Source organism: Bemisia tabaci, chromosome 7, assembly GCF_918797505.1.
Source record: "Bemisia tabaci chromosome 7, PGI_BMITA_v3".
Classification (NCBI taxonomy): domain Eukaryota; kingdom Metazoa; phylum Arthropoda; class Insecta; order Hemiptera; family Aleyrodidae; genus Bemisia; species Bemisia tabaci.
Window position 1 is genome coordinate 13298348 of NC_092799.1, and position 23197 is coordinate 13321544.

General features: G+C 42.1%; 1 protein-coding gene across 2 annotated transcripts in view; it reads right to left on the reverse strand.

Moving 5' to 3' along the window:
* Positions 1-23197, reverse strand: part of LOC109035303 (uncharacterized) — a 195061-nt gene that overhangs the window by 33367 nt on the left and 138497 nt on the right. For both annotated transcript variants that reach the window (XM_072302352.1, XM_072302353.1), the window contains one exon: positions 3734-4262. In XM_072302352.1, the coding sequence (XP_072158453.1) occupies positions 3734-3899 (166 nt within the window). In that variant the 5' untranslated portion in view covers positions 3900-4262. The remainder of the gene's footprint in view (positions 1-3733; positions 4263-23197) is intronic.

Genomic DNA, 23197 nt, shown 5'->3' on the forward strand with positions numbered 1-23197 from the left:
AGTTAAATAAGAGGCCCGAACACATCTCTCCTATACCTTCGGCTGTGTTACTCACGTAGTGCTTGAAACACCATTACGAATGAGACAAACGGAAACCATCTCAATATGGAAATAGAGGGAGGAAAAGGATGCGCGTTTACGACGGCGCAGAGATACAACTATTCATACTTACGTCCGTGCTGCATCTGAGAAATTGAAGGCGCGATGACGCTTAGCGTGATCTCTCAATGCTCTGCTATATGCTGTCAATGAGGTGTTGCTCAAATTCAGGAGAAAAGTTAAAAAAAGAGGCCCGAATACGTCTTTCCTGTCTTCGGCTGTGTTGATCCTCGTTCTTTCTTCCTCTTTCAGGTTTTTGTCTGATTCTTTTTCAGGATAGATTTGCAGACCCACATCTTGAGTTCGTGTAAACCGCAGCACTGGCTCGGTTCTTTTTGAAATAATGGTGCTTGGATGCGTCTAGTGGCTTCAATTTTGATTGTTTTCTTTAATTTCAGAATTCTGTCGGTTACTTTAATACTTTCAATTTTGAAATTTTTACTCTGTACGATTAAACCTGAAAATAGCTAAAACTCGTACTGCTTTGCCAAAATTTTCTGAACCCCTCTCCTCCTAGAGGATGCCCTAATAGGAAATATCACATTACGCTTCTTTAACCAGCCAAGGGTCCACGCCCTCAGATACGAGCCAGTCCTGGCCTGGTCATAGGTTAGTTCGGTAATATTAAGGCAAATGAATCTTGTGTTAAAATTGACAGCCTCCAGATCGTTGGTCTTGAGGGAGTGGCTCATGTATCGGAATGTTCGAATTCTATTGTGTCAAGCACGATACTATTAATAATCAAGAAGCTGGTGTGATTGAAGGAGTTTTGAGAGCACCCGCGGAGACACAAGTCAGAAGTCGGCTCCAGAGGGAGCAATGCGTATACAAACGGAGGAAGGTGTGGACAACAAGGATCTATAAGTCAGGCAAACTGAACTGGAGGCAATAATTAGAAACATGGTTTCAGTTGTCAAGCCTTGTTGAAAACTTTCGAGACTTCCATAACAGTGAATCTTGGGAATTGTCTTAAGTTATCTCCGCACGATACGACAACAGCCGAATGCATTCGCGTGGTGAAAGATCTGGGGGTTTATGGTCAAGGTCTACAATCAGATAATATGACCTACTAATGCCGTTCGATAGCGTGGATACGACTATACGAGATCGCGGTTTCTCCTTGAATTTAAAGCTGTGCTACCCTCCGTAAAGAATAGTCGTTCCTTCACTAGTAGCAGACTTCTAGTTCCCTTTAATAGCACGCCGATCAAGATTAAAGAAAATAAAAATTGGTTTAATGAAATAATAATGAAAATACGCAATTTTTCAAGAAATGATACTTTTTTTAGCAGGTGTTTTTAGTTCTGAAAACCCCTCATTAAAATTTAAAAAAAAATGTTTGGTTTAGAGGGAATAAAACCATTTTAGAAACGTTTAAGAAACTTTATTCTTTTAAATCAGTTTTGAAATGTAAAAAATACTTAACAATTATCTAAATAACTCATCAAAAGCTTCAATGTCCGCCAAAAGTGTTGACGAACATTCGAAGTTCATAAAATTGTGTTATCTCCGAAATCGCCGGCCTATTACATGCAAAAACACTCGTGAGTCGGAAGTGTATGTTGTACTCTTGATTGCTGGTGCGATCTATCACGGAAGTATGATTCGTGACCAACATATGAGAAGCAGAATGGACACGAGGGGGCTACTTACGGTTACGGTCGTCCCGCCTTCAACTTTTGAGGTAGGCCACAAAACACCCTCTGTCCTGCAGAGTATTTGGGATTATTTGGATTATTTTTTGGAAAATTTAGTAGATTGAGCTTCACGATTCTTGTATAGTTTACTGCTATGTTTTATGTGAGGATTGATGCTCTTTCTTGTCAACAAAATCTTGCCTCGAAAGCTGACGATGTTGATGATGCCGCTGTTTTCCCACTCAAATACTGTAAATTGACACAGAATATTCAATCATAAAAGTAATATTTTCTTCGGAGAAACAGTGCTTCCTTAACGTAAAAGTAATGATCCAGCGATGGACGCATCGTTCACCGCTAATAACCATGTCATAATCTTTGCCGAACAGAACAGTTCACGGAGGATTGCTGGGAAACAAGCGCCCAAAAAAAGAGAAACATTTATTCGATTGAGTTTCATCAATTTTCCCGCTATGAAGCTAAGTAAGATATCTTCACCACCCATCACAATGATACTTTTTTTTATAAGTCGTGTGCGCGGCACTGCACGCCACATTGGATCATTTTCGTTCACAATGCGCCACTAAAACGTTCGGAAAACGCACAATCTGTCAACAGGGGTTACTTACAGTGTGGATGTCCGGTCAACCGTGCATTGTGATTGACGGAGCGTGCGTGCGGCGAGGCGCTTAGCCACGGCTTTTTTAAGCGAACACGTAAGACGCAAGACGCTAGGATGCGCATGCATAAGAAACATACAACGTGCTACTGAGATAGCGGCACGGACGCTCGCGCGCCGGCCGGCCGCGCGCTACGTCATGCTGGCGCCCGATTTCCGATTCTTGGCCATTGCCCATCATCATCCTCCTCCTCCAGGAGCCATGCTTTTTTTGCGACATCGACGCCAAATTCACCTCAAAGTGGAGGAACGGAAGGTAGTCGCAGGCGGAAGGATGTATCAGGGTTGCCACAGAATTTAGAAGATGAAATTCGGTGACATTTCTCTGATTTTCCTGACACATTTTGCTGAGATTCCCTGGCGTTGGAGAATTTGCATGCATTTTGTATTGCTTCATCTGAAAGTGCTTAGAGAGATGATTTCACGGTATTTTTCATAATTTTTTTCTGATATGGGAAATAGTATAAAAATAGATTTAAAAGTGAGAAAATGCACCGCCTAATTACGTCATCTGTCGGCATTTCCCCTTTAAACATATGTATTTTAGCAGTTTAGATCATTTTCTCGTATCTTCTCCAACAATAATTGTTCAATTCATAAACCAAGGATATTCTCATGTTCAGTTCACTCATGTAGTTTCCACTTAAACACGAAATTCATCAAATTTCAGACACCTGCAAATTCTCTGATAGAGAATTTGCCATAGATAGGTATAGACATAGAATGGATATGCCAGCTGATAAAAAAGTCATGATCAGAGATAGTTTTCAGGAAATTTGTTGTTCGAAACGTCAAACCTTCTCTAGAAAGCAAATAAAGGTGACTTAAGGATTTTTCCCTGATATTTTCGTCTTTTTCCATGACATTTTCAAGTTTTTCCTGACTTTGAAAAAATTCCTGACGTTTCTCGGTTTTCCCGACATCCCTGATTGTGGCAACCCTGTGTATATTTCTACGTCACAGCAAGCAAATGAATATAGCACACAGAAATGGTTTTATTTTTGAAGAGAAAATAGGAATAACGGAGCAAAAAATAGAAAAAAAAATTGAAATAAAATACAACAGAGAAGCAAAGTATGAAAATAAATCCTCTCGAAAAACAGGTGAAAAAACACAGCGTAATGCGTTGCGTAACGCGGTCATGTCCTGGATACCGTTCATCCCTAGCAACGTGCACGTAACGGGGGTTTAGACCCCCCACCCCGTAGAACGTTACGTATTTTGTAAGGGGCCCCCAAGACATATTTCCTGATTAAAATTTCACGCAGAACTTAATGCACATAATGCAGCTTAATGTGTAATTAATGTATGCGCTTACCCATAGACCTTGTGGACTCGTTACTCAGGGATGTCATCATGGTAGAGTTGTCTGCCGGGCTTCTTATGGGAGTCGAAGAGGCGACATTGAGGGTGACGACTTGGCCATTGCTGGACGCCACCGTCGGACTTCCGACGGAATTAGGTTCTTTGATGTCTCCGTTCATTGCACATTAAGGGAATCCAGCGATTGTAGCATCAGCCGCACACACACAGTCACGATATCGCTGCACTTATCAGTTACACTCTTTTAATTATACCGCTCCGGAAACTGCGAGGTTTAGTCGCTCTCTGGCATAGTTTAATTATTTTATTCCGGAATAATTTTCACTGCACTGACTGCACTTTCATTCAAACTATGTATTTTTTAGGAAATATATGGATGGGATCCAGTCAATGATTTGCACTTCATTCGTTTGAAACTTACATCAAAACTATCTAATTATTTGCTAAGCGAAAGCTTAAAAATGCGAGTGTTAAATTTGTTCTCTGTGCCAGCAGTAGCTCCTCATTTACAGTTGAAGTCGTGTCTGAAACATACAAGCATCGGGGAACAAAAATTATTATATAATTAATTATTATAATATTATTGTTGGTATTTTTCTTGAATTTTTACAATGTTTGCAATTTTTGCACTCATTTTGAATGAGGAAACATCGATGATGAAGCTACCGAGTAAACCATTCCTGTCGTATGAATGGTAAGTGAGGTGTTCTACATTGGACGTTCTAGTCGGTTCATGTAACTGTACTTCTGGTTTCCGAAAACGTGTTCTTGGTCCATACGACCGAAAGCTTCCAAATTTTTGAAACATGATACTCACGGATGACTTCAACCAGTGGCGTGGCGTGAATTGCGATACATCGATTTTTGTGCCATTTAAACCTATGTTAAAGAATCGATTGTTAAGGTGTTCATTGCGAACACCCTGTTTATCGATCCTTTTCCATAGGTTTAAATGGCATACAATCGATATATCGGAAAGCACGTCACGCCACTGGATTCCAACATCTTGAGGGGTTTTCCGGAAGCGGAAAATCCCTGACCACTCGTCGTTTCCCAGAACCTAACTCCATTCCTAGGTTGAAAAATTGACTCTAACAATTCGATTTATTACAAGAATGTACAGAAGCAGTTAGGGTCTAAAATTTTTCTAATTTTTACATGAGAAAAAATCAGCGAAACTTTCCGTAAGAAAAGCCCAAGATTCTCCTGGTAAAAATGCGATTCAAAAGGGGAAATTCGGCAGCATTGAAATATAGTTACGTTGTTTTTTGTCGAAAACGACGAATTGGCCTACGATAAAATAGTTTACAATTAGGATCTACAGTTCCTAGCTTATCCGTAAAAACACTTGTGTGCACAGGGTAACTATTGGCACATACTTTGTCTCTAATCTGAGCCACAAACTGCAGTTCCCAACTGCAAAATGTAGTCCAATTGGACTGCATTTTGCAATCAGGAATTATAAATTCTCCCTCTTCTGGAAAAACACTTATGTGCTTAGGGAAACTAATGGCACATACGTTGTTTTTAAACCGGGCTAGAATGTATAGTTCCCAACTGCAAAATGTAGTCCAATTAGTAAGAGGTAGAGGAGAGGAGAGGGGCTATTAAGGATCGACCTGTCTAAAAAAAATTCTTGCATCGCGGCATTTTTGCCTCGAATTCGTCTGTTTTTGGATTGTGTCTATACGTTCGAGTGAAGAATGATGAGGCCAGGAAAATGTAATATGCTTACTACAGACAGTGTCTCGTTACGGTCGCATCCAGGTTGCCTAACTTGAGGAGGAAATGGCGATTTTCGCGACCATCCTATATATTAAAATGCAAAGTCCCGAATCTTGGGGCATTAACTTTGAGAGAACCACCGGACCGATTTGCATGGGATTTTTTTTAAATGAAAGCCCCTGAGCTGTAGATTTGCAGGCTGTGATCGTTTTTTCGATTTTCTCAAATTTTCTCCCATAATTTTCTAAAATTGTCTTCGATGCATTAAAACGGAGGTCCGAATCTTTGGACGTTAACTTTGAGAGAACCACCGGACCGATTTGCATGGGTTTTTTTTTAAATGAAAGCCTGTGATCTGTAGATTTACAGGCTGTGGTCGTTTTTTCGATTTTCTCAAATTGTCTTACTTTTATCAACGAGTGAAGTTTAGCTGGGCTCAAATTTTCTCCCATTTATTCAGACTAAAGTCCGCATTTTGGGGCATTAACTTTGAGAGAACCACCGGACCGATTTGCATGGGGTTTTTTTTAAATGAAAGCTTCTGATCTGTAGATTTGCAGGCTGTAATTGTTTTTTCGATTTTCTCAAATTTTCTTACTTTTATCGACGAGTAAAGTTCAGCTGTTTCGAGCGGTCATCTGGCCGCTACCTGCTTGCCCGTCACTAGATACCCCCCCTAGGGTCTCAGCCACCCCTCCCACCACGTTCTTTCGGCTATCTCCGTTTACTTTCGTGTAGCTTTCCTCCCACCAACCTCAAAGAAGGTTTGGGTCGCATTGTCGTTCGTCACTCACCACCCACATTCCGTCGCAATCTCTCGGCTACTCCGCTTCACCACTTCTTGATAGGCATCCTGGCGGTTTGACTGACCCTGACTTATTAACTGCAGCGGTGCGCACACGTATTGCTAACAACATGTATTGTTATGGACATTTCATTCTTATTTGTTCTTTTCTCTTTCCAACTTTGTTTCAAATTTGCTTGATACTTCGTTTCTTCCTCTCTCTTTATTTTGTTGGTCGGTCGACTACGTTGATCGGCTTTTTGCTATTGAAAGCACATTAAGACTTCATGGATTTTCAATATCATCATTTGATCTTCCGGAATTGCTTCCAACTAACCTGAATCTTCAAGGGTCGGAGCCTGACTCTCCTCCCCCTAAAACTATGATTCCATGATTTCTGCCGCTAACCCAGAGCAACATCAAATTATTTCTGAAATAATTAGTCTCATCCAAAATCCATCTTACACGTGTAATGCGATTTTCATTGATGGTCCAGGAGGATCGGGAAAAACTTTCGTTTAAGAATGTCTTACTGCGTATTGTACAAAGGAAAACTTAGACGTCATCTCCGTTGCTTGGACAGGTATCGCCGCATCGTTGCTAACTAACGGTCGGCCGGTTCATAGCAAATTCAAAATTCCTTCGGTTCTGAATGAGAATTCTGTGTCGAGTCTGACGGTTAGCTCAAGAGAGGCTGAGACTATTCCGAAAACAACGATCATTTTTTGGGGTGAAGCTCCCATGGTTATCACGCATGCTCTGGCATGCATCGACCGACTTCTTAGAGAATGGGTAATGATATCCCTTTTCGAGGAAAAATTGTCGTCTAGGGTGGTGATTTTAGACAGGTTTTACCCGTTGTTCCGCATGCTTCTCGCCAAACATTGGTGCAAAATGCAATCAAATTCTCACCACTTTGACCTCTTTCCAAAATCAGAAAACTTACTCAAAATATGAGAACTTTGCAAGACGAAGCGGAGTTTGCAAAATTTTAACTCGAAATAGGTGATGGTGTTTACCTTTCTGCTAAAAAAGGCCATGCCGGAATTCATTGATTTACCGACAAGCAGTATTACTGAAACTGATATTATTACTGAAATTTATGGAAAAGATAGCTTCCTCATGTTCGAACGTAGATTTCACAAACTGCGCAATTCTGGCACTTAAACATAAGCATTGCAATGAAATTAACGACAAGGTTGTTGAAGTTCTTTCAGGTGTCTCTAATACGTCTTCAGTGTTAACAGGCTCATTGTAGAGGAAGAGGGAGAGGCTCTCAATTTTCCCCTCGAATTCTTGGACAGTCTTAATCTTAGTGGCTTACCAACGCTTAAACTCACACTTTTGGAGGGGGTTTTTGTCATACTTTTAAGAAACCTCAACGTTTCTAAAGGTTTATCGAATGGTACCCGATTGATCGTCTGGAAACGTTATGAAAATTGTCTTGATTTGCAGGTCATTTCCGGCGAGAAGGCCGGTGAAAGAATTTCACTGCCAAGAATTGATTTGTCACCTGCAGACTCCTCTCTCCCTTTCTCTTTTAAGAGGCGACAATTTCCAATTCGCATTGCGTTCTGCATGACCATCATCAAAGCTAAGGGTCAAACACTGAAGCGAGTCGGCATTTATTTACCCCAAACAGTTTCTGGCCATGGTCAACTATATGTTGCACTCTCACGAGCTACATCGTACAAAAATTTTGAAGTCCAAATTCTTCCCAAAGGCAACCGTACAAAAAACATCGTGCACAAAGAGGTGCTTCGATCTTTTATAAATCCCAAAAGCTTCATAGTCATTAGAAAATTATCAAAAAATAAAAATAAAAAAAAATTAAAAAATAACACAAAAAAAAGAAAAACTAATAATGCGAGCTTTTTATAACATTTTTCGGTAGAATGACAGTCTCCACCCTGTAACGCAGAGAGGCAGTTAAATTCCTTGATCTTCTGCCGCAGAATCATCATCATTATTAAATAGATTCAACTAATCGCTCCGATTCCAAATAAGCTACTGCACCACCATTGCTAGCTGTGGAGGGCGCCCGTAGGGCGCCCGGAGCAGCTAGTCCAATTAAAGTCGAAGCTAACTCGGGTCGTTTCCCAGCGAGATGGCAACGGAAGATAGCTGTTTTTCATTCATGGGAAGAAAGATTCCCGTGAATTGATTGCGGAACAATCACGCCCCGCGCCGCATCGCGTCGCCGTGTGCTAAGTGTGAACGCATCCTAAATCACACGTTGCCTGGCCGTAGCTGAACATTCGTTCCCTGCGGAACATGCGGTATTTTCAACTCGTGGCATGGGTCTGAAGAGGTGTGAATCTGTAAACACTCCGGAACAGTTATTCTTTAATTAGGTAGTTATGATTTTCCGGTGTTGCAATCAGTGGCGTGGCGTGCTTTGCGATGTATCGATTGCTCCGTCATTTAAACCTACGGAAAAGGATCGATTAACAGGGTGTTCGCAGCGAACACCTTAATAATCGATTCTTTGCCACGGATTCAAATGAGGAAATATCGATGGTCGATCATTCACGCCACGCCACTGGTTGCAATGCCCGCGCCAGTGCTAGGTGCCAAGCTGCTCACGATTATTGAACCTAATTTCGTCGTCCCTGTGACGTAGGGGTGCAACACCATTTCCGTAAGAGCTCATGCGGGCTGATTGTTGAAATTTATAGACAAAGCGATAGACAAAGAAGACATAAGGAGTATGGAGCGATCCTATTGGTTAATTTGGGTGGTTGCGATAGACAAAGGAGGCAGGTAATAGACTAACTAACGGCAACTCACGAGGGACCCTTCACTTAGTCCATCATTTTCTCTCTTAGTCTATAAGAACCACCTAAATTAACTAATAGGATCGCTTTATACTTATTATGTCTTCTTTGTCTGTAGCTTTGTCTATAAATTTCAACAATCAGCCTGCTGCGGGCTGAATGATAGACAAAGCAATAGATAAAGAGGACATAAGGAGTATAGAGCAATTCTATCGGTTGAAACGAGTGGTTCTCTTAGTCTAAGGAAACCAGCGGGCCGATTATTGAAACCGATAGACAAAGCGATAGACAAAGACGACATAGTAAGTATAGAGCGATCCTATTGGTTGACATGGTTGGTTCTTATAGACTAAGGAAGAAAATGATGGACTAACTGTCAGGTTTCTCGTGGGTTGCCGTTAGTCCATTACCTACCTCCCATGTCCATTGCCACCACCCACTTCCACCAATAGGATCCCTCCAAATCCCTTTTGTCGTCTTTGTCTATAGCTTTGTCTATCAGTTTCAATAATCGGCCCGCAGGATGGACTAACTAAAGTGTGTCTCAAGGGTTGCCGTTAATTAGTCTACGGCCTACCTCCTTTGTCCATTGCAACCACCCGCTTCTCCCGATAGGATCCCTCTATATCCTGAAGACAAATCGCTTTGTCTACCAATTTCAAGAATCAGCCCGCAGAGAGCATGGATTGATAAATAAAACAGGGCTCATTCGCTCACGTGGAAATCGAGATACGCCCTTATACGTCAAAGGGGTGACGGTTCAAGGACCTATTTATGCTACATGGAACTATGTTGCATACAAATCCTATGGACATAGTTCCTTTTAGCATAAATATGCCCATAACATATACGAAGAACAATGTTTCCTCACTGCCAAAGTTTAAACGGTTGGACTCGGTCCTGTGTAAAACCCAGAATTGGACGTATTTCTGCCAAACGGAACTATATGCATTATGACATGAGCCCTCTGAGACCCATAAGAATATATGCTTAACAGGGCTTACGCCGTAATGCACATAGTTCCGTCTGGCAGAAATACATCCAATTAGTTAACTCAAGTAATTTTGAATAGTCAGCTGTTTGAGGTTTCGGACCATTCTGCAGCTCCTGTTGCGTGACTGTCAAAATGAAGGAGCATTTAATCGCATGTGCGTGTTTCAGAGTACAAAATAAATTAAGAAAAGCGTGAGCGAGCGCTCTAGCGTTTGCGTACCTTTAAGATTGAAAGAAAAAAGTAATAGGCATTGCCATCTTTTAAACTTTCATCAGTTTTTGAGGAGCAGTTCCCCGACTGCATTGGCTGCCCCCCAAAAAACTAGTCAACTTATAGAAAAAAAGATCTTCTTAGAATGTCAGAATATGTTAGTTAGGAAACTTCCTTCACCTTTTTGTACGCAAAGATGCGACTTGAACTTTTGAAAGTTTCATCACATTACTTTTTAAAAATCAAACAGAAATATTACATAAACTTTACATAAATTTTAGTTTTTTACGTTGCGTTTTATACAGTTTATTTCGTGTTTTGTGAATGGTATGCCCAAAAATGGGTATTTAACAAAATTTTGATACCAATTTCTTCATAATAAGTTTTTGAAACGTTAAACATACTTGGGAAACAAAAAGGGTTTTCTAACTCGTAAATTTTAATAATTTTTAACATCTTCAAGGTCAAATGTAAAAGACAATTCTACCAGAGTTGTCTTTAAAAAAATGTCGAGATTTTAAAAAGTTACTAACAGTTGTTGCTACTTTTAGCAAATATGACGGGTGTACAATCGCATTTGAGTTGCATACCTCTTGGGACTTACTGCTACTGGTTTAACCTACGTCCCACGTATCTCGGCACGAATGCATCTAAAAAACTGCTTTGATGAGACAAGTAAACGTTTGCTTTGACAAGTGCCTGTCCACGTTAATTACCGCGGTTTCTGGCGATGGATTGCACAAATGTTTGTCTAACGTTTGTTGTAGCACGTGACCAGTCACGAGACTTAAGCTATCTCTTTTTTCTGAAGACCCGCCGATTCCTCCGTACATAACGGTAAAAGTCGCACTGTGACTGTGAGGCAGATCGCATTCCGCATGCAGAGGGGAATCAACGAGATTTTCGAACAACGAAAACGAAACAAAGATATTCAAAAATAAGAGACATCTAAAGTGTAGAGGCGATACAGCAATTCGCGCGAGATGGATTTCGACATTGGATATAAAAAATGTAAGATGCGATGGCGTGAGTCGTGAACTCACAATGCTCTGCTCTATATGCTACTATAGTTTGAAGCACCATTACGAATAAGACAAACGGAAACAAACACGACACAGAAATAGAGGAAACGGATGCGCGTTTACGACGGCGCAGAGATACAACTATTCGTACTTGATGGGCGTCCGTGCTGCATCTGAGAAATTGAAGGCGCGCTGACGCGAAGAGTGAGCTCTCAATGCTGTGCTATGTGCTGTCAATGAGGTATCGCCCAGTTTCGGGAGAAAAGTTAAAAAAGAGGCCCGAACACATCTCTCCTAACTTCGGCTGTGTTACTCACGTAGTGCTTGAAGCACCATTACGAATAAGACGAACAGAAACAAACACAACATGGAAATAGGTGGAGGGAAAGGATCCGCGTTTACAACGGCGCAGGGATACAACTATTCATACTTGATGGACGTCCATGCTGCATCTGAAAAATTGAAGGCGCGGTGACGCGAAGCGTGAGCTCAATTTTCGACTGATTTCTCTCGAATGCCTATGTAAAGGCTGCTACTGTTAATTTTACTAGTTGAGGATGTTACACTAAATGACAGAACGTTCATTTCAACATTTGAGAGTTATTGCGCAGATTCCGGACGTCAATCCAATATCATTTTGTTCTGTGGTTCTCCTGGATGGTACGGTTTCTCGTTCAAATTCAGGATATTAGTAAATTAATTTAAAGATGCGTTTAAGAGCGTTCATACCGTTCCTCGAGGAATCAGGTGGTTCAAGAATCACACCTATTTCTGCGAAACATGTTATACGAGTGGTTTGGTGGTCAACCGCAGTTTGAGCTTGCTTGATGGTCGGATGGATGAGAAGCCTGATTCTCTCAGATCACTGGGAGGATATCGGCAGGTTATTCAGTAATTGGCGGGAGATTATGTTCATCGAAGGGAAACCGATAGCGGAGCGGCAATTTTCCAATTTGAGTCGGAAGGAATCTATCTGACCGATAAAAAGATCAATCATCGATCATTGATCAAAGGAGGATATGCTCCGGAATCGGGCCACAGAAGGCATCGTCGTGCCGTTTTTGTTACTCGAACGACTTCTCACTTCTTGAGCCACTGCAAAATGAGTTTACTCAAATCCTAAGCATAATTTTGTTGATAGGAGGATCTACTGGTTGGTTAATTTTCCCTTCTATCTCATCAGGGTGTCTGCTAAAACAGGCCGGTCGAAAAAAAGTACTTTTACAGTACATTCGCAAGAAATTCAGTACCTCCTCCAACAGAAAAATTCCGTACTTTTTCAGTACCTTCATTTGACGAAATTAGAAAAATTTCAAAAATTTGAAATTGCGACAAAAATGACAAAAACTTAAAAAAAAATCCGGACCTTTTTGCGGAATTTCCGCACTTTTTCATTACTTCCGGACCGTCCTTAAAAAAATCAGTACTACTTCCGGACTTTTCGGAAGTTCCGGACTTGTAGACACCCTGGACTCATTTTGTTGTTCAGATTTACATTGAAGAACGGAATCAATTTAGCAGAATGGAAAGAGAAAAACTTAGTAATTTTAGCTCAAATACTGTTAAATATTAAGTAACAATATACTGGAATAGTTCATGATTCATACTTTTATGAGGAGAATCAATGCAAAATACTTAGTAAAATTCAAGTCAGGTTTCGAGGGACGTCTTTATTGCTAATTTTTGGCTTTTCATTTGGGTATTATTGAGCCAAAATTTCTCTATCAACATTTATATTGAGTTAATTCCAGCCAGAAGAGTGCCCTGGTTAAGACGGACTTTTTAAAAATCAAGAGACAATCTTCGATTTAATCAAATCAAAGTAAAAATACACATTAAAAAAAAAAAAATTAAGACGTCAAGATACAGAAGAATTACTTTATTAGTAGTAGATGGCCATTTCGGGCTTCAGCTGATCTTCATAGTACGAGTGAAGGAACGAGGATTAAAATCTAAATTAAATAGTTTTTAAGAATTACCGCTAACTGAAAATGATCTTTAGCTCAGAATTACGATTTGCTACTGATAAAGTAAATATTTTACATCTTGGTGTGCTTTTTCTTCGATTTGCCTTCTGGCCTAGAGCCAAAATTCTTCTATCTATATTTCAAAATTTTTCCAGCTTAATTAGCTGACATGCACATCTCATAATGATCGAAATTTCTGAAGCATCACTCAAGTGATTACAAAATAACATAGATTTCATTCACGAGCGTTGTGTACTAAAAGAAATTGCAGAGCTATGCTGTTACCTTCGATCAAATCGTTTGTGTTCTTTTTATCACCTGAAATTGGCGGAGGAAGCTGTAAACAAATACCACTTGTTTACTAAAACTACCGAATCTGAAGTTATCTCACTTTCGAAATGGTCGATCGGCATTCTTCGCTTCCAACAGAAAAACCGAAACAGTTTAAAATCAAAATAACGACATCGAAAGCATTAAGATTGTTTAAAATTCTTAACGATTGACGCGTGGGCACTTTGGGCACTTGCTAGCGATGAAATTAAAAACTACGCGTATTAACCCTCATTTGTTGCAGTTACTAAACAACGAACAATTGTTGTGGCTCCTGTCATTCTGAGTTTCAATCTCAGCCATCGAGTGAAATCAAATAACCTGGATCTGCTTAGATCATCAAAAGCTTGAAAGTTCAAGGTGGGAACCCCGAAACTTTCTCTTCCCGAATAAAACCTGGCGGATTAATCTCAATTGAATTCCGATATGTTAATGGGTATCATGAGCACCAGAATAACAAACTACAAAAAAATGAATTCTCGGTCAAAATTGGGGGGAAAATGTCATCTAACTCTCATCAAGTGACACGTTGTACAGTTTAAATTGTACATGCTCCTAATTGATCTTCACTTTATAATTCTAGGCATGATTTTCAGCTTATCCTCTAATATTGGATAAGTTGCTGACTCAAAAATCTGTCACTGTCTCCGCATTGCTGATATGATGGAATTATCCAGAGATGACGAATGATTCGAGCATGAAATTTGCTTTTCTCCATTAAAAAATCACACGTTCATTGAGGAAAAAACCTTTCATGCGCAAGATCCTGGTGCGATAATGAGATTAAGGTTTCAGGTGAACTCGTGAGGCAAACCCTATGAGTTACCGTGAGAAAAAGGGAAGACAATTTCCTTTGGCAATCAGTGGCGTGGCGAGTTTTGCGATCTATCGATATTTCCCCACAAGAAGCTGTGGTAAATAATCGATTATTAAGGTGTTCGCTGCGAACACCCTATTTATCGATACTTTTCAATAGGTTTAAATGATCGAGAAATCGATAAATCGCAAAGCACGCCACGCCACTGTTGGCAATCCTTTGCAAGGAAATAAAAGCTGGATCGCAGGTGAGGAGAGGTTCTCTTTCGGAAGGTCTCGCTTGATTGTTGAGCAGGTAAGAAGAGCGCTTCAACGCGTTTCAATAACGACAATTTTGGACAAAGGTCAGTTGACCCTGCACAATATCTTCAACACCGGTATACTTTCCACGGAAACGGTGTTGCTATGGCATCTTCAGGGTATTCTTCCGTCGGAAAATTTCAACAAATACGATTCAGCGCGCCTCCGGCAGAATATCTGTTCAATGCGTTCATTGTTACACCCACGTGGTTTAAAGAAATGGAGATGCGAATTGGTCAAGAACTTCTCTGGAATTCGAGGAGGCTAGTTTTCCGTTCAAAAAACGAAATTTAAGGCCAAGTTTCTACGCTAGGAAACATATTTTTGTTCTGGTGCTGTTATTTTTACGATGAGAGATAAAACACTGAGTATTCCAAAGTAAGTGTTGATTTTGGAATAATTTGCATTGCAATTACGGCACACGGAGGACTGTAAAAACCAAGAGAATTCTCTTGCAAAAATTCTCAATTCGTATTTGTATTCATTTTGCTTGTAGATACCTTCACGAAGCAAGTACCTCCAAATTACGTCATATCTCGATGGGAATCCTGAGAGCCACGTTTTGTCCTCGAGATTCCAAAACTTAAGACCCAAACACGTCACTGCAATTTTTTTGGAGTGCGTCTATACACATGAGTGGACCGCTTCAGCAGAAAGGAACCAAGCCACATCAGTTATTGCCAAATTCAACCGGGCAATTTCATTTTTTACAAGAGTATGTTTGTGCGGATGCTTGTGAAAATGTTAAGGAATTTGCTTCGCACTATGTAGAAAATTCACCGAAATTCGCACAAAAATCCGCTCAACCGTTTTCTAGTGAAAAATTAAATTGCCCGATTAAATTTGGCAATAGCTGATGTGGCTTGGTTTCTTTCTACTAGAGTATCTGTATAGCGAGAGTATAGACAGATGTGAAACTCCGAAAGTCCATCAGGCCTTCAGCCTTCACCGATGCCTCCGCGAATAAAGTTAGGGCCCAGAAATTCAGCCAACCTATAAATTTCGAATGTCCAGAGCAATTTACGAATACAATTGTTACGAATCGTCGTTTGTAAAGCATGCATTTGGATGACTTTTTGCAAAAATGTACTTATTTTTGCAAAAGAACGCTCATTTATGTACATTCCTGGCCATCTTGGTTAGAATTGAAATCTGTAACCTGGCGATAAAATTTTGTGTGTTAGAAGTTGGTTAGAAGAATGGCTGCACTTTTGGGCCTTAAGCCCTCCATCAAGCGATCTGTCCATTCTCTCGCTATAAAGGCACTCTAATTTCTGCTTCACGCGGTCCAAATGGACGACAGATCGGCTCAGGTGTGTGAGACTGAAGATCGAGTTGTGCTGCGAAGAATTAATTAAGTTCGTTGGAGTTCGCCGTTCTCACAGGTTTTTTTAATTGAAGATTTGCTGCGAGATTTCTTGGGTCTTGCAAAACATACTCGCATGTGGAAAATGGACGACGCGTTACTGAGGAAGACAGTGGAGTCAGTCGGCGAGTTCGAGTTCTTAAATCGTCGCTCCTCTGACGTAACTTAATTTCCAAGTGAGCCCTTTTTTCCGTATAGCTCCATGCGTCCCAGGGTTCATGTGGAAATTGAGATACGCCCTTACGTCAAAGGAGCGACGAAATGAGTACGTACGCACCGTGCGTGCATTTACCTCAGCGTTCATTCTGCACGGCTAAGCTGCCGTGCTAAGGAAGAACGCCGTATGAGGATTCAAGAGTTGCCAAATTTCCTTCGATAAAATGTTTGATTTTGGAGAAAGATATGAATATCGTTCCTTGAAATTTTTAGGGACTTAAGGTGAAATTGCGAGCAAAATTATCTGAAAAATTGGAAGGAAAATATTCATAAGTTTACCGGGGAATTCATGTTTTTTAGAGGAAATTTGGCAACGCCTGAAGGTTCATACGGCGTTCTTCCTTAGCACGGCAGTAATAAGAAACGTCGTAAGAACATTCAATCGTTGCCTTATTTTCCGGGATAAAATTTTTATTCTTGAGAACAGTTGTAAACATGATTCCTTAACATTTTTAGATATTTCAGCTTAAATCTGGAATGAGTTTCTTAGAACATTCTCAATTCTCAAAGAAAAACATCCGCGAGTTTTCAAAAAATGTCACATTTTATCAAATTAAATTTGGCGACGCGTCTAATCCTATGGTCGCTCCTTTGCTCTGGAGTAAGGGCATAACCCGATTTCCACAAGAGCCCTATCCTCCGTATGACTATATGCTTTCAGCGGCTCATGTGTAAAGAGAGATACGTCCTTACGTCATAGGAGCGTCGATATGACGTTTTTTCTTCGCACGCTAGCATTGGGAATTTAATTAACTACCAGTCTCTTGGGCTGGAAATGAATGATTACAGCCTTATTTTTCGAGCCTCGACCTAGGTATAAGTAGGGTAGAAAATAATTTACGAGAAGGTTTTGCATAGTTACGAAAATTAAGAGCGAGTTAATGGCACTAGACGTACCTAATTTTGAAATTTTCCCTCATCGACCGAGACTGGGCAAAACTTAAATACAGTTGTGATTGCTCAACTGTGCGTATGGCTTGAAAAAGCTCATGAAATTATACTGCCTCTCCGACGAATGCGTACAGAGGTAATCGGCAAGGCCATTATTACCTCTTTTTTTCATAAGAGAATTCAAAATGCCTCTCCTTTCGGTAAATTTAAATTGCAAAAATTGCGAGACTGGATGGCGGGAGATTTATTTTCATTTGTCATAATATTTGATGAACAGCCGTCGACGAAGCCGGCAGTAAGTGTCAAACATTCGACGTTAAGCTCTTCCACAGGTCGGCTATTCTGCCGTACTAAGGAAGAACGCCGTATGTACCTTAAGGCGTTGCCAAATTTCCTTTGATTACGCACGAATTTCCGGATAAACTTACGAATATTTTCCTTCCAATTTTTCAGACAATTTAGTTCGCAATTTTAACTAAAGTCCCTGAAATTTTCGAGGAAAAACAAACATATCTTTTCTCAAAAATAAACATTTTATTGAAGGAAATGTGGCAACCCTCGAATGTTCATACGGCGCTCTTGCTTAGCACGGCAGTGTTCGAGAGTTGAGTCGTTGAACTGAATATTAGCGGCATAACTCAACTTTTGGCGTGGGTTGTGTTGTGGCTCACTCCACCCCGGGTGGAGACAAGTCAATAAAGTTATGCTCACACATCCGCACCCCGCACCGCGGCGTCTTAACGATGATGCATTCGGTTTCGTCGTGAAAGTTAAAAAACTAATTCTTGATCTATATCCCGGCACGATTATGCAAAACTCGCGACTTCCTGACGGACCTGTGCCCGCGGTCCGCGCCTACTCGTCTAGTTCGAGCCCTCGGTCGTCTTAATAGAGGCGAAAAGTCACCGTGAGGAGAACGAGATGACACTCGAACGGACCATCAACTGCAGGTCGATTGTTGAATCGTTATCGAATGACCTTGATCGATAAATTGCATTGTAAAGATAGGGATTTATCGATCACGTCCGTTCGATAACGATTCAACAATCGACCCGCTGGACGGCATTTTGCAATCAGGAACTACAATTTCAGGCTCAATTTAGAAACAGCATTTGTGACGTGGTTTCCCTATTCAGTGCACGCTCGGAAAAATCGGAGATTATGGATTCGACCGGCATGAATCGATCGGAAAATAAAAATGTGAATCGATCGCCGTGAACCGATCGACAAACCCGAGAATAGATCGATAAACCCGTGGATCAAGCGACCAAATCCGTCAGCCGCCCGAAAAGATCTGTGAGTCCATTGACAAACCAGTGAATCGATCAACACACTTTTGAATCGATCGACGAAACCTATGAGTCGATCGATAAACCCAAGAATCGATTGAAAAATCCGTATCGATCGACGAAACCGTTGATCAATAATCGACAAACCTGTGAATGGATCGTCAAAAACGTGAATCGATCGACAAAGCCGTGAATCGATCGACATTACCTGAAATCGATCGAAAAATCCGTGAGTCGATCGAATTTTATCGATCGAATCGGTGTCAATCGACACATGTCGATCGAGTCCATACCCTCCGAAAAATCGGCTGGGGCCTCAACATTTTCATACGTTGACAACCATGTTTCTCGAAAGATATGAGATCAAAATCCACAGATTGTTGAAGATGTATCTGGAGGTTATTAATGGTAACTCATCCAGACAGATCAAAAATATTGAAACCTTAATAAAACATCAATGAAAAAATCAACGCCTGAATTTATATTAGAAGCGTTGACAGCTCACTAATGGTACAAAGCGAGTATAACATCATCCAATGATCGTTTTATAAGTCAATTTCCATTTGAAAAACGATGACAGGCCTTATCCTGTCACTGATCTACGTAAATATTTATGGAAACCCAGCGCTAGTTTGATCCGAGGGAATAATTTGAAAGACTTAATTAAGAGCTGTCCGCGTTTTGAGTCTGAGATTTTTTTTTTTTTTTTTTTTTTTTTCCTTTTTCTGGTGGGTTGCCCCATGCACTGCGACCTCTCGATCTATTGTGCCCAGTTGTTGGTTCCTGGTTAGTCCCAGAAGCCCTCCCCTTCAACAAGTTGGAGGAGAGTGCCCGCAACTAACTCAGGTGCTAGACAGTCATCCCAGGAGTTATCTCCTCGGATGTCCTGTCTTTTCTTTTCCAGAGCTTCACAGTCGAAGATGATATGCTCTGCAGTTTCCTCTTCTACCTCACACAGCCTACACTTTGGTTCATCCTTGAAGATACCCATCCTGTGCATGTGTTTCCGCAGGAGATTGTGTCCTGTCAGTAATCCCGACAGTATACCTAGCTGCTCCCTGCTACGATGCAACAGGTTTGCAGTCATTTTCCTTGAGTAGCCTTCCAGCATTTGCTTGGAATGTCTCATGCCTTCGGCATTCTGCCACTCTTTGTTCGCCTCTTCCATCACCCAGTCCCTCACTGTTGTTCTGAATCCTTTTTTGGTCAGTCCAAACACTGGTTCTGGTCCGATGTAATTTTCCTCTGATGCCTCCTTAGCTAAGCGGTCAGCAGTTTCGTTCCCCCTCACACCTGTGTGCCCACGAACCCACACCAATGTGACGTGGTTGTCGTTGGCCAGTCTTGTGAGCCTCTGTATGCCCTCCATGGTCAATTTTGAATTGACCTTGAAGTTTGATACCGCTTTTAGAGTTGCTTGGCTGTCCGAGAAAAAGGTGATCCTTTTGTCTCTCCAGCCTTTGTCTATAGCGTTATTCGCTGCCATCATTATGGCGTATAGCTCCGCCTGGTTCACCGTGGTGCTCCTACCGAGACTCGCCTTCAGTTTGCAGTTTTTGTTTCCGTACACCGCTGCTCCTGTCTTATCTCCTGACTTAGATCCGTCAGTGAAGTAGCTAACTTCCGAGGCAGCCAGGGCATCGTCTACCATTTTCTGGTTCCCCTCGCCTTCGCTGATGCGGAGCCTGTATGGAATGTCGAAGTTGTACGTTGTTTTCATTTGATCAGAGACCATGTGTAAAGCCGGAGGGAAGCTTGGACTCTCACAGAGTGACTGGTGTCTTGGCCGCAGTTTGCCATCTAAGCTGTTGGTTTTCAGCCTAAAGGCTCCTGCTACTGCCTCCCCCTTCACTGCTAGGTGCAGGGGTGGCAGGCCTAGCATCACCTCCATTGCCGCTGTTGGAGTTGTTCTCACTGCTCCTGTCGTGTACAAGCATGCCAGTCTTTGCAGCGAGTCCAGCTTGTTCCGAGCTCCCTTTTGCTCCGTTTTTTCCCACCATATGCATGCTGCATATGTTATGATGGGTCTTACTATCGACGTATAGACCCATTTGGTTATCGCCGGTTTCAGCCCCCACCTCTTGCCAACCGACCTTCTGGCCAAATTCATGGCCCTTTTTGCTCGGTTTATGATGTGCTCTAGGTGCTGGTTCCAGTTCATTCTTTTATCTAGGTAGACACCTAGATATTTGACTGTGTCAGCCACCTTAATTTCACTTCCAAAAATGCTTGGAGCTTGGATGTTACCTAGGTTGTATTTCCTTGTGAATGGGACCAATGTCGTCTTCGTAGGATTCACCCTGAGGTTCTTATCTCTGCACCACTCCTCCACGATCCTGAGAGCTCCGCTCATTAGGTCTGAGAGGTCGTTGCAGTGTTTTCCTCTTATCAGTATAACGAAGTCATCTGCATATGCTTGCGCATAGTATCCAGCCTCATTTAGACGAACCAGAAGTTCATCTGCTACCAGGTTCCACAATTTGGGAGAGATGACTCCCCCTTGTGGGCAGCCCCTGGTTGCGCGAACCCTTCTCGATTCTCCAAACAAGTCTGCATTTACATGACGACCTCTAAGGAGGGCCTCTACCCATCTGTATGTGGTGTTGTTCAGCCCTTTTGTCCTGGCAGAGTTTAATATCGCATCAATGGATGTGTTGTCGAACGCTCCTTCGATGTCGAGAAAAACAGCTAATGCTACTTCCTTGCTCTTCATAGCTCGTTCGATTTGCTCAACAAGGGAATTCAGTGCTGTCTCCGTGGACTTCCCAATCTGGTAGGCATGTTGGTGGCTGTGCAATGGTGCTACCCTCAGTAGCCCCTCACACATCCTTCTGTCAACTAGCCTTTCCAGTGTTTTAGTTATGAATGAAGAAAGACAGATAGGCCTATATGCCTTGGCCTGGTCGAAGTTCTTCCGGCCATGCTTGGGCAGAAAGACCACTCTGACCTCCCTCCACCCTTGAGGTATGTAACCAAATGCAAGGCTGGCTCTTAGGATCCTGATAAGCGCAGGTTGCAATATTTCAGCTCCCTGTTGTAATAGTGCTGGCAGTATTCCGTCAGGTCCAGGTGCCTTGTATGGTTTGAAAGATTTCACCGCCCACTTTAGTCTGTTGACCGTGACAGTTTCCCTCGCCTCGTGCCAGTCCAGTCTGCCCGTCCTCCTTACGAAGGTCTGCGTCTCCCTGGCCTCATTCGAGTTTTCGTCCTGTAACGGTTCGCATTCGGGGAAGTGTGTTTGCAGGAGCACCTCCAGTGTTTCCGCCTCCGTCTCCGTTAGCGATCCATCTGGTTTCATAAGGTTGCCTCCTTTAAACGCTGGGTCTTTTGCTAAGAGTCTCATGAGTTTAGCTCCGTCTGAGTATGTATCTATCTCTTCGCAGAACTTCCGCCAGGACTCTTTTTTCGCCCTTCTTAACTCTCTGTTGTAAGCGTTTAGTGATGTGTAGTATTCGTCCCAACTTCCATCTCTTCTCGCTTTATTCCAGAGTTTCCTCGTTTCCTGTCTTAGTTCGCCCAATTTAGGGCTCCACCATTCCAGTGTTGGTTCCCTTCTCTTGATCTCTGGACAGCTGTTGTGATATGCTGATGTGATGACCCCCTCTAAGGCGAGGGCTGCTGCATTTAGCTCCTGAATGTTGCCGTACCTCAATTCTACTTCTCCTAGTCTCCTGACGAGCTCTTTTCGATAAAGGTCCCAGTCAGTACGTCTAGGATTCCTGTAGAAGTATGTGCTTTTGGCCTCTACATTCAGCTTGAAGGTGATATACCGGTGGTCTGACAAGGAGACCAGCTCCTTAGCCACCCTCCAGTCTTTTACCCAATCCTCTGCGTTGCTAGATGCAATTGTGATGTCTATGACCTCACTCCTGTTTCTAGTCACAAAGGTTGGTTCGTTACCTAAATTCAAAACGTTTAAATTAAAACTGCTTATAAATTCAAGTAGTTGGTTACCTCTACCATTTGTGTCTGTGCTGCCCCATGCGACGTGGTGGGAGTTTGCGTCTGTTCCTACGATCAGTCTGCTCCTCCCTCTCGTTGCATAGTCTACCAGCCTCTGAAGTTCCGCTGTTGGTGGTTCTAATTCGTAGGGGAGGTAGGACGATGCAAGTATAAACTCCCTCGCCCTGTCCTCCCCTTCTCTTTTTACATTCACCTTCACCGCTGTTAGATCTGCAGTTATGAGGTTTCTTAGCGGCATAGAGTTTATTCCCTTCCTCACTAATATGCAGGTTCTGGGTCTGTTTTCCCCTGACAAGTCATAGACTAAGTCAGCGCCAGCCCCACCGAATCCTGCAGGTTTCCCTTTGATGGTCCAGGGTTCCTGGATGAGTGCAATGTCCAGTTTCTTAGTGAGGAAGTTTTTCACAAGGTTTGCTGTCGCAGCCTTGCTTTTATGCAGATTGATCTGCACGATCTTCATTCCCTGCTTTCTTTCTGTCCAAGTTCGTTAGCCTCACTGAGTTGAATCCGATGTAGATAACCATCTTCCTCGCCTCCAGGACTGCCAACGAAGCCATGTCCACTACGCACACCAAAGTTTGACCTTTCGTGGTCTCCTTTGAGTGTATAACTTTCCAGTCTTTGGTAAGAAGTCCACCGTTCTGTCCCTCGATCTTTTCCAAGATCTCGGACGGCTTTGCCTTCTTCAACTCTGCTGGTGCTTCGAAGATGACCCTGCAGCTTACGATGAGGTCCTTTGCAAGGACCGCCTTCAGCTCTGCCCCTTCCCAGGGTACCAGAGTAGCCGTCTTATCCTGCAGCCAAATTTT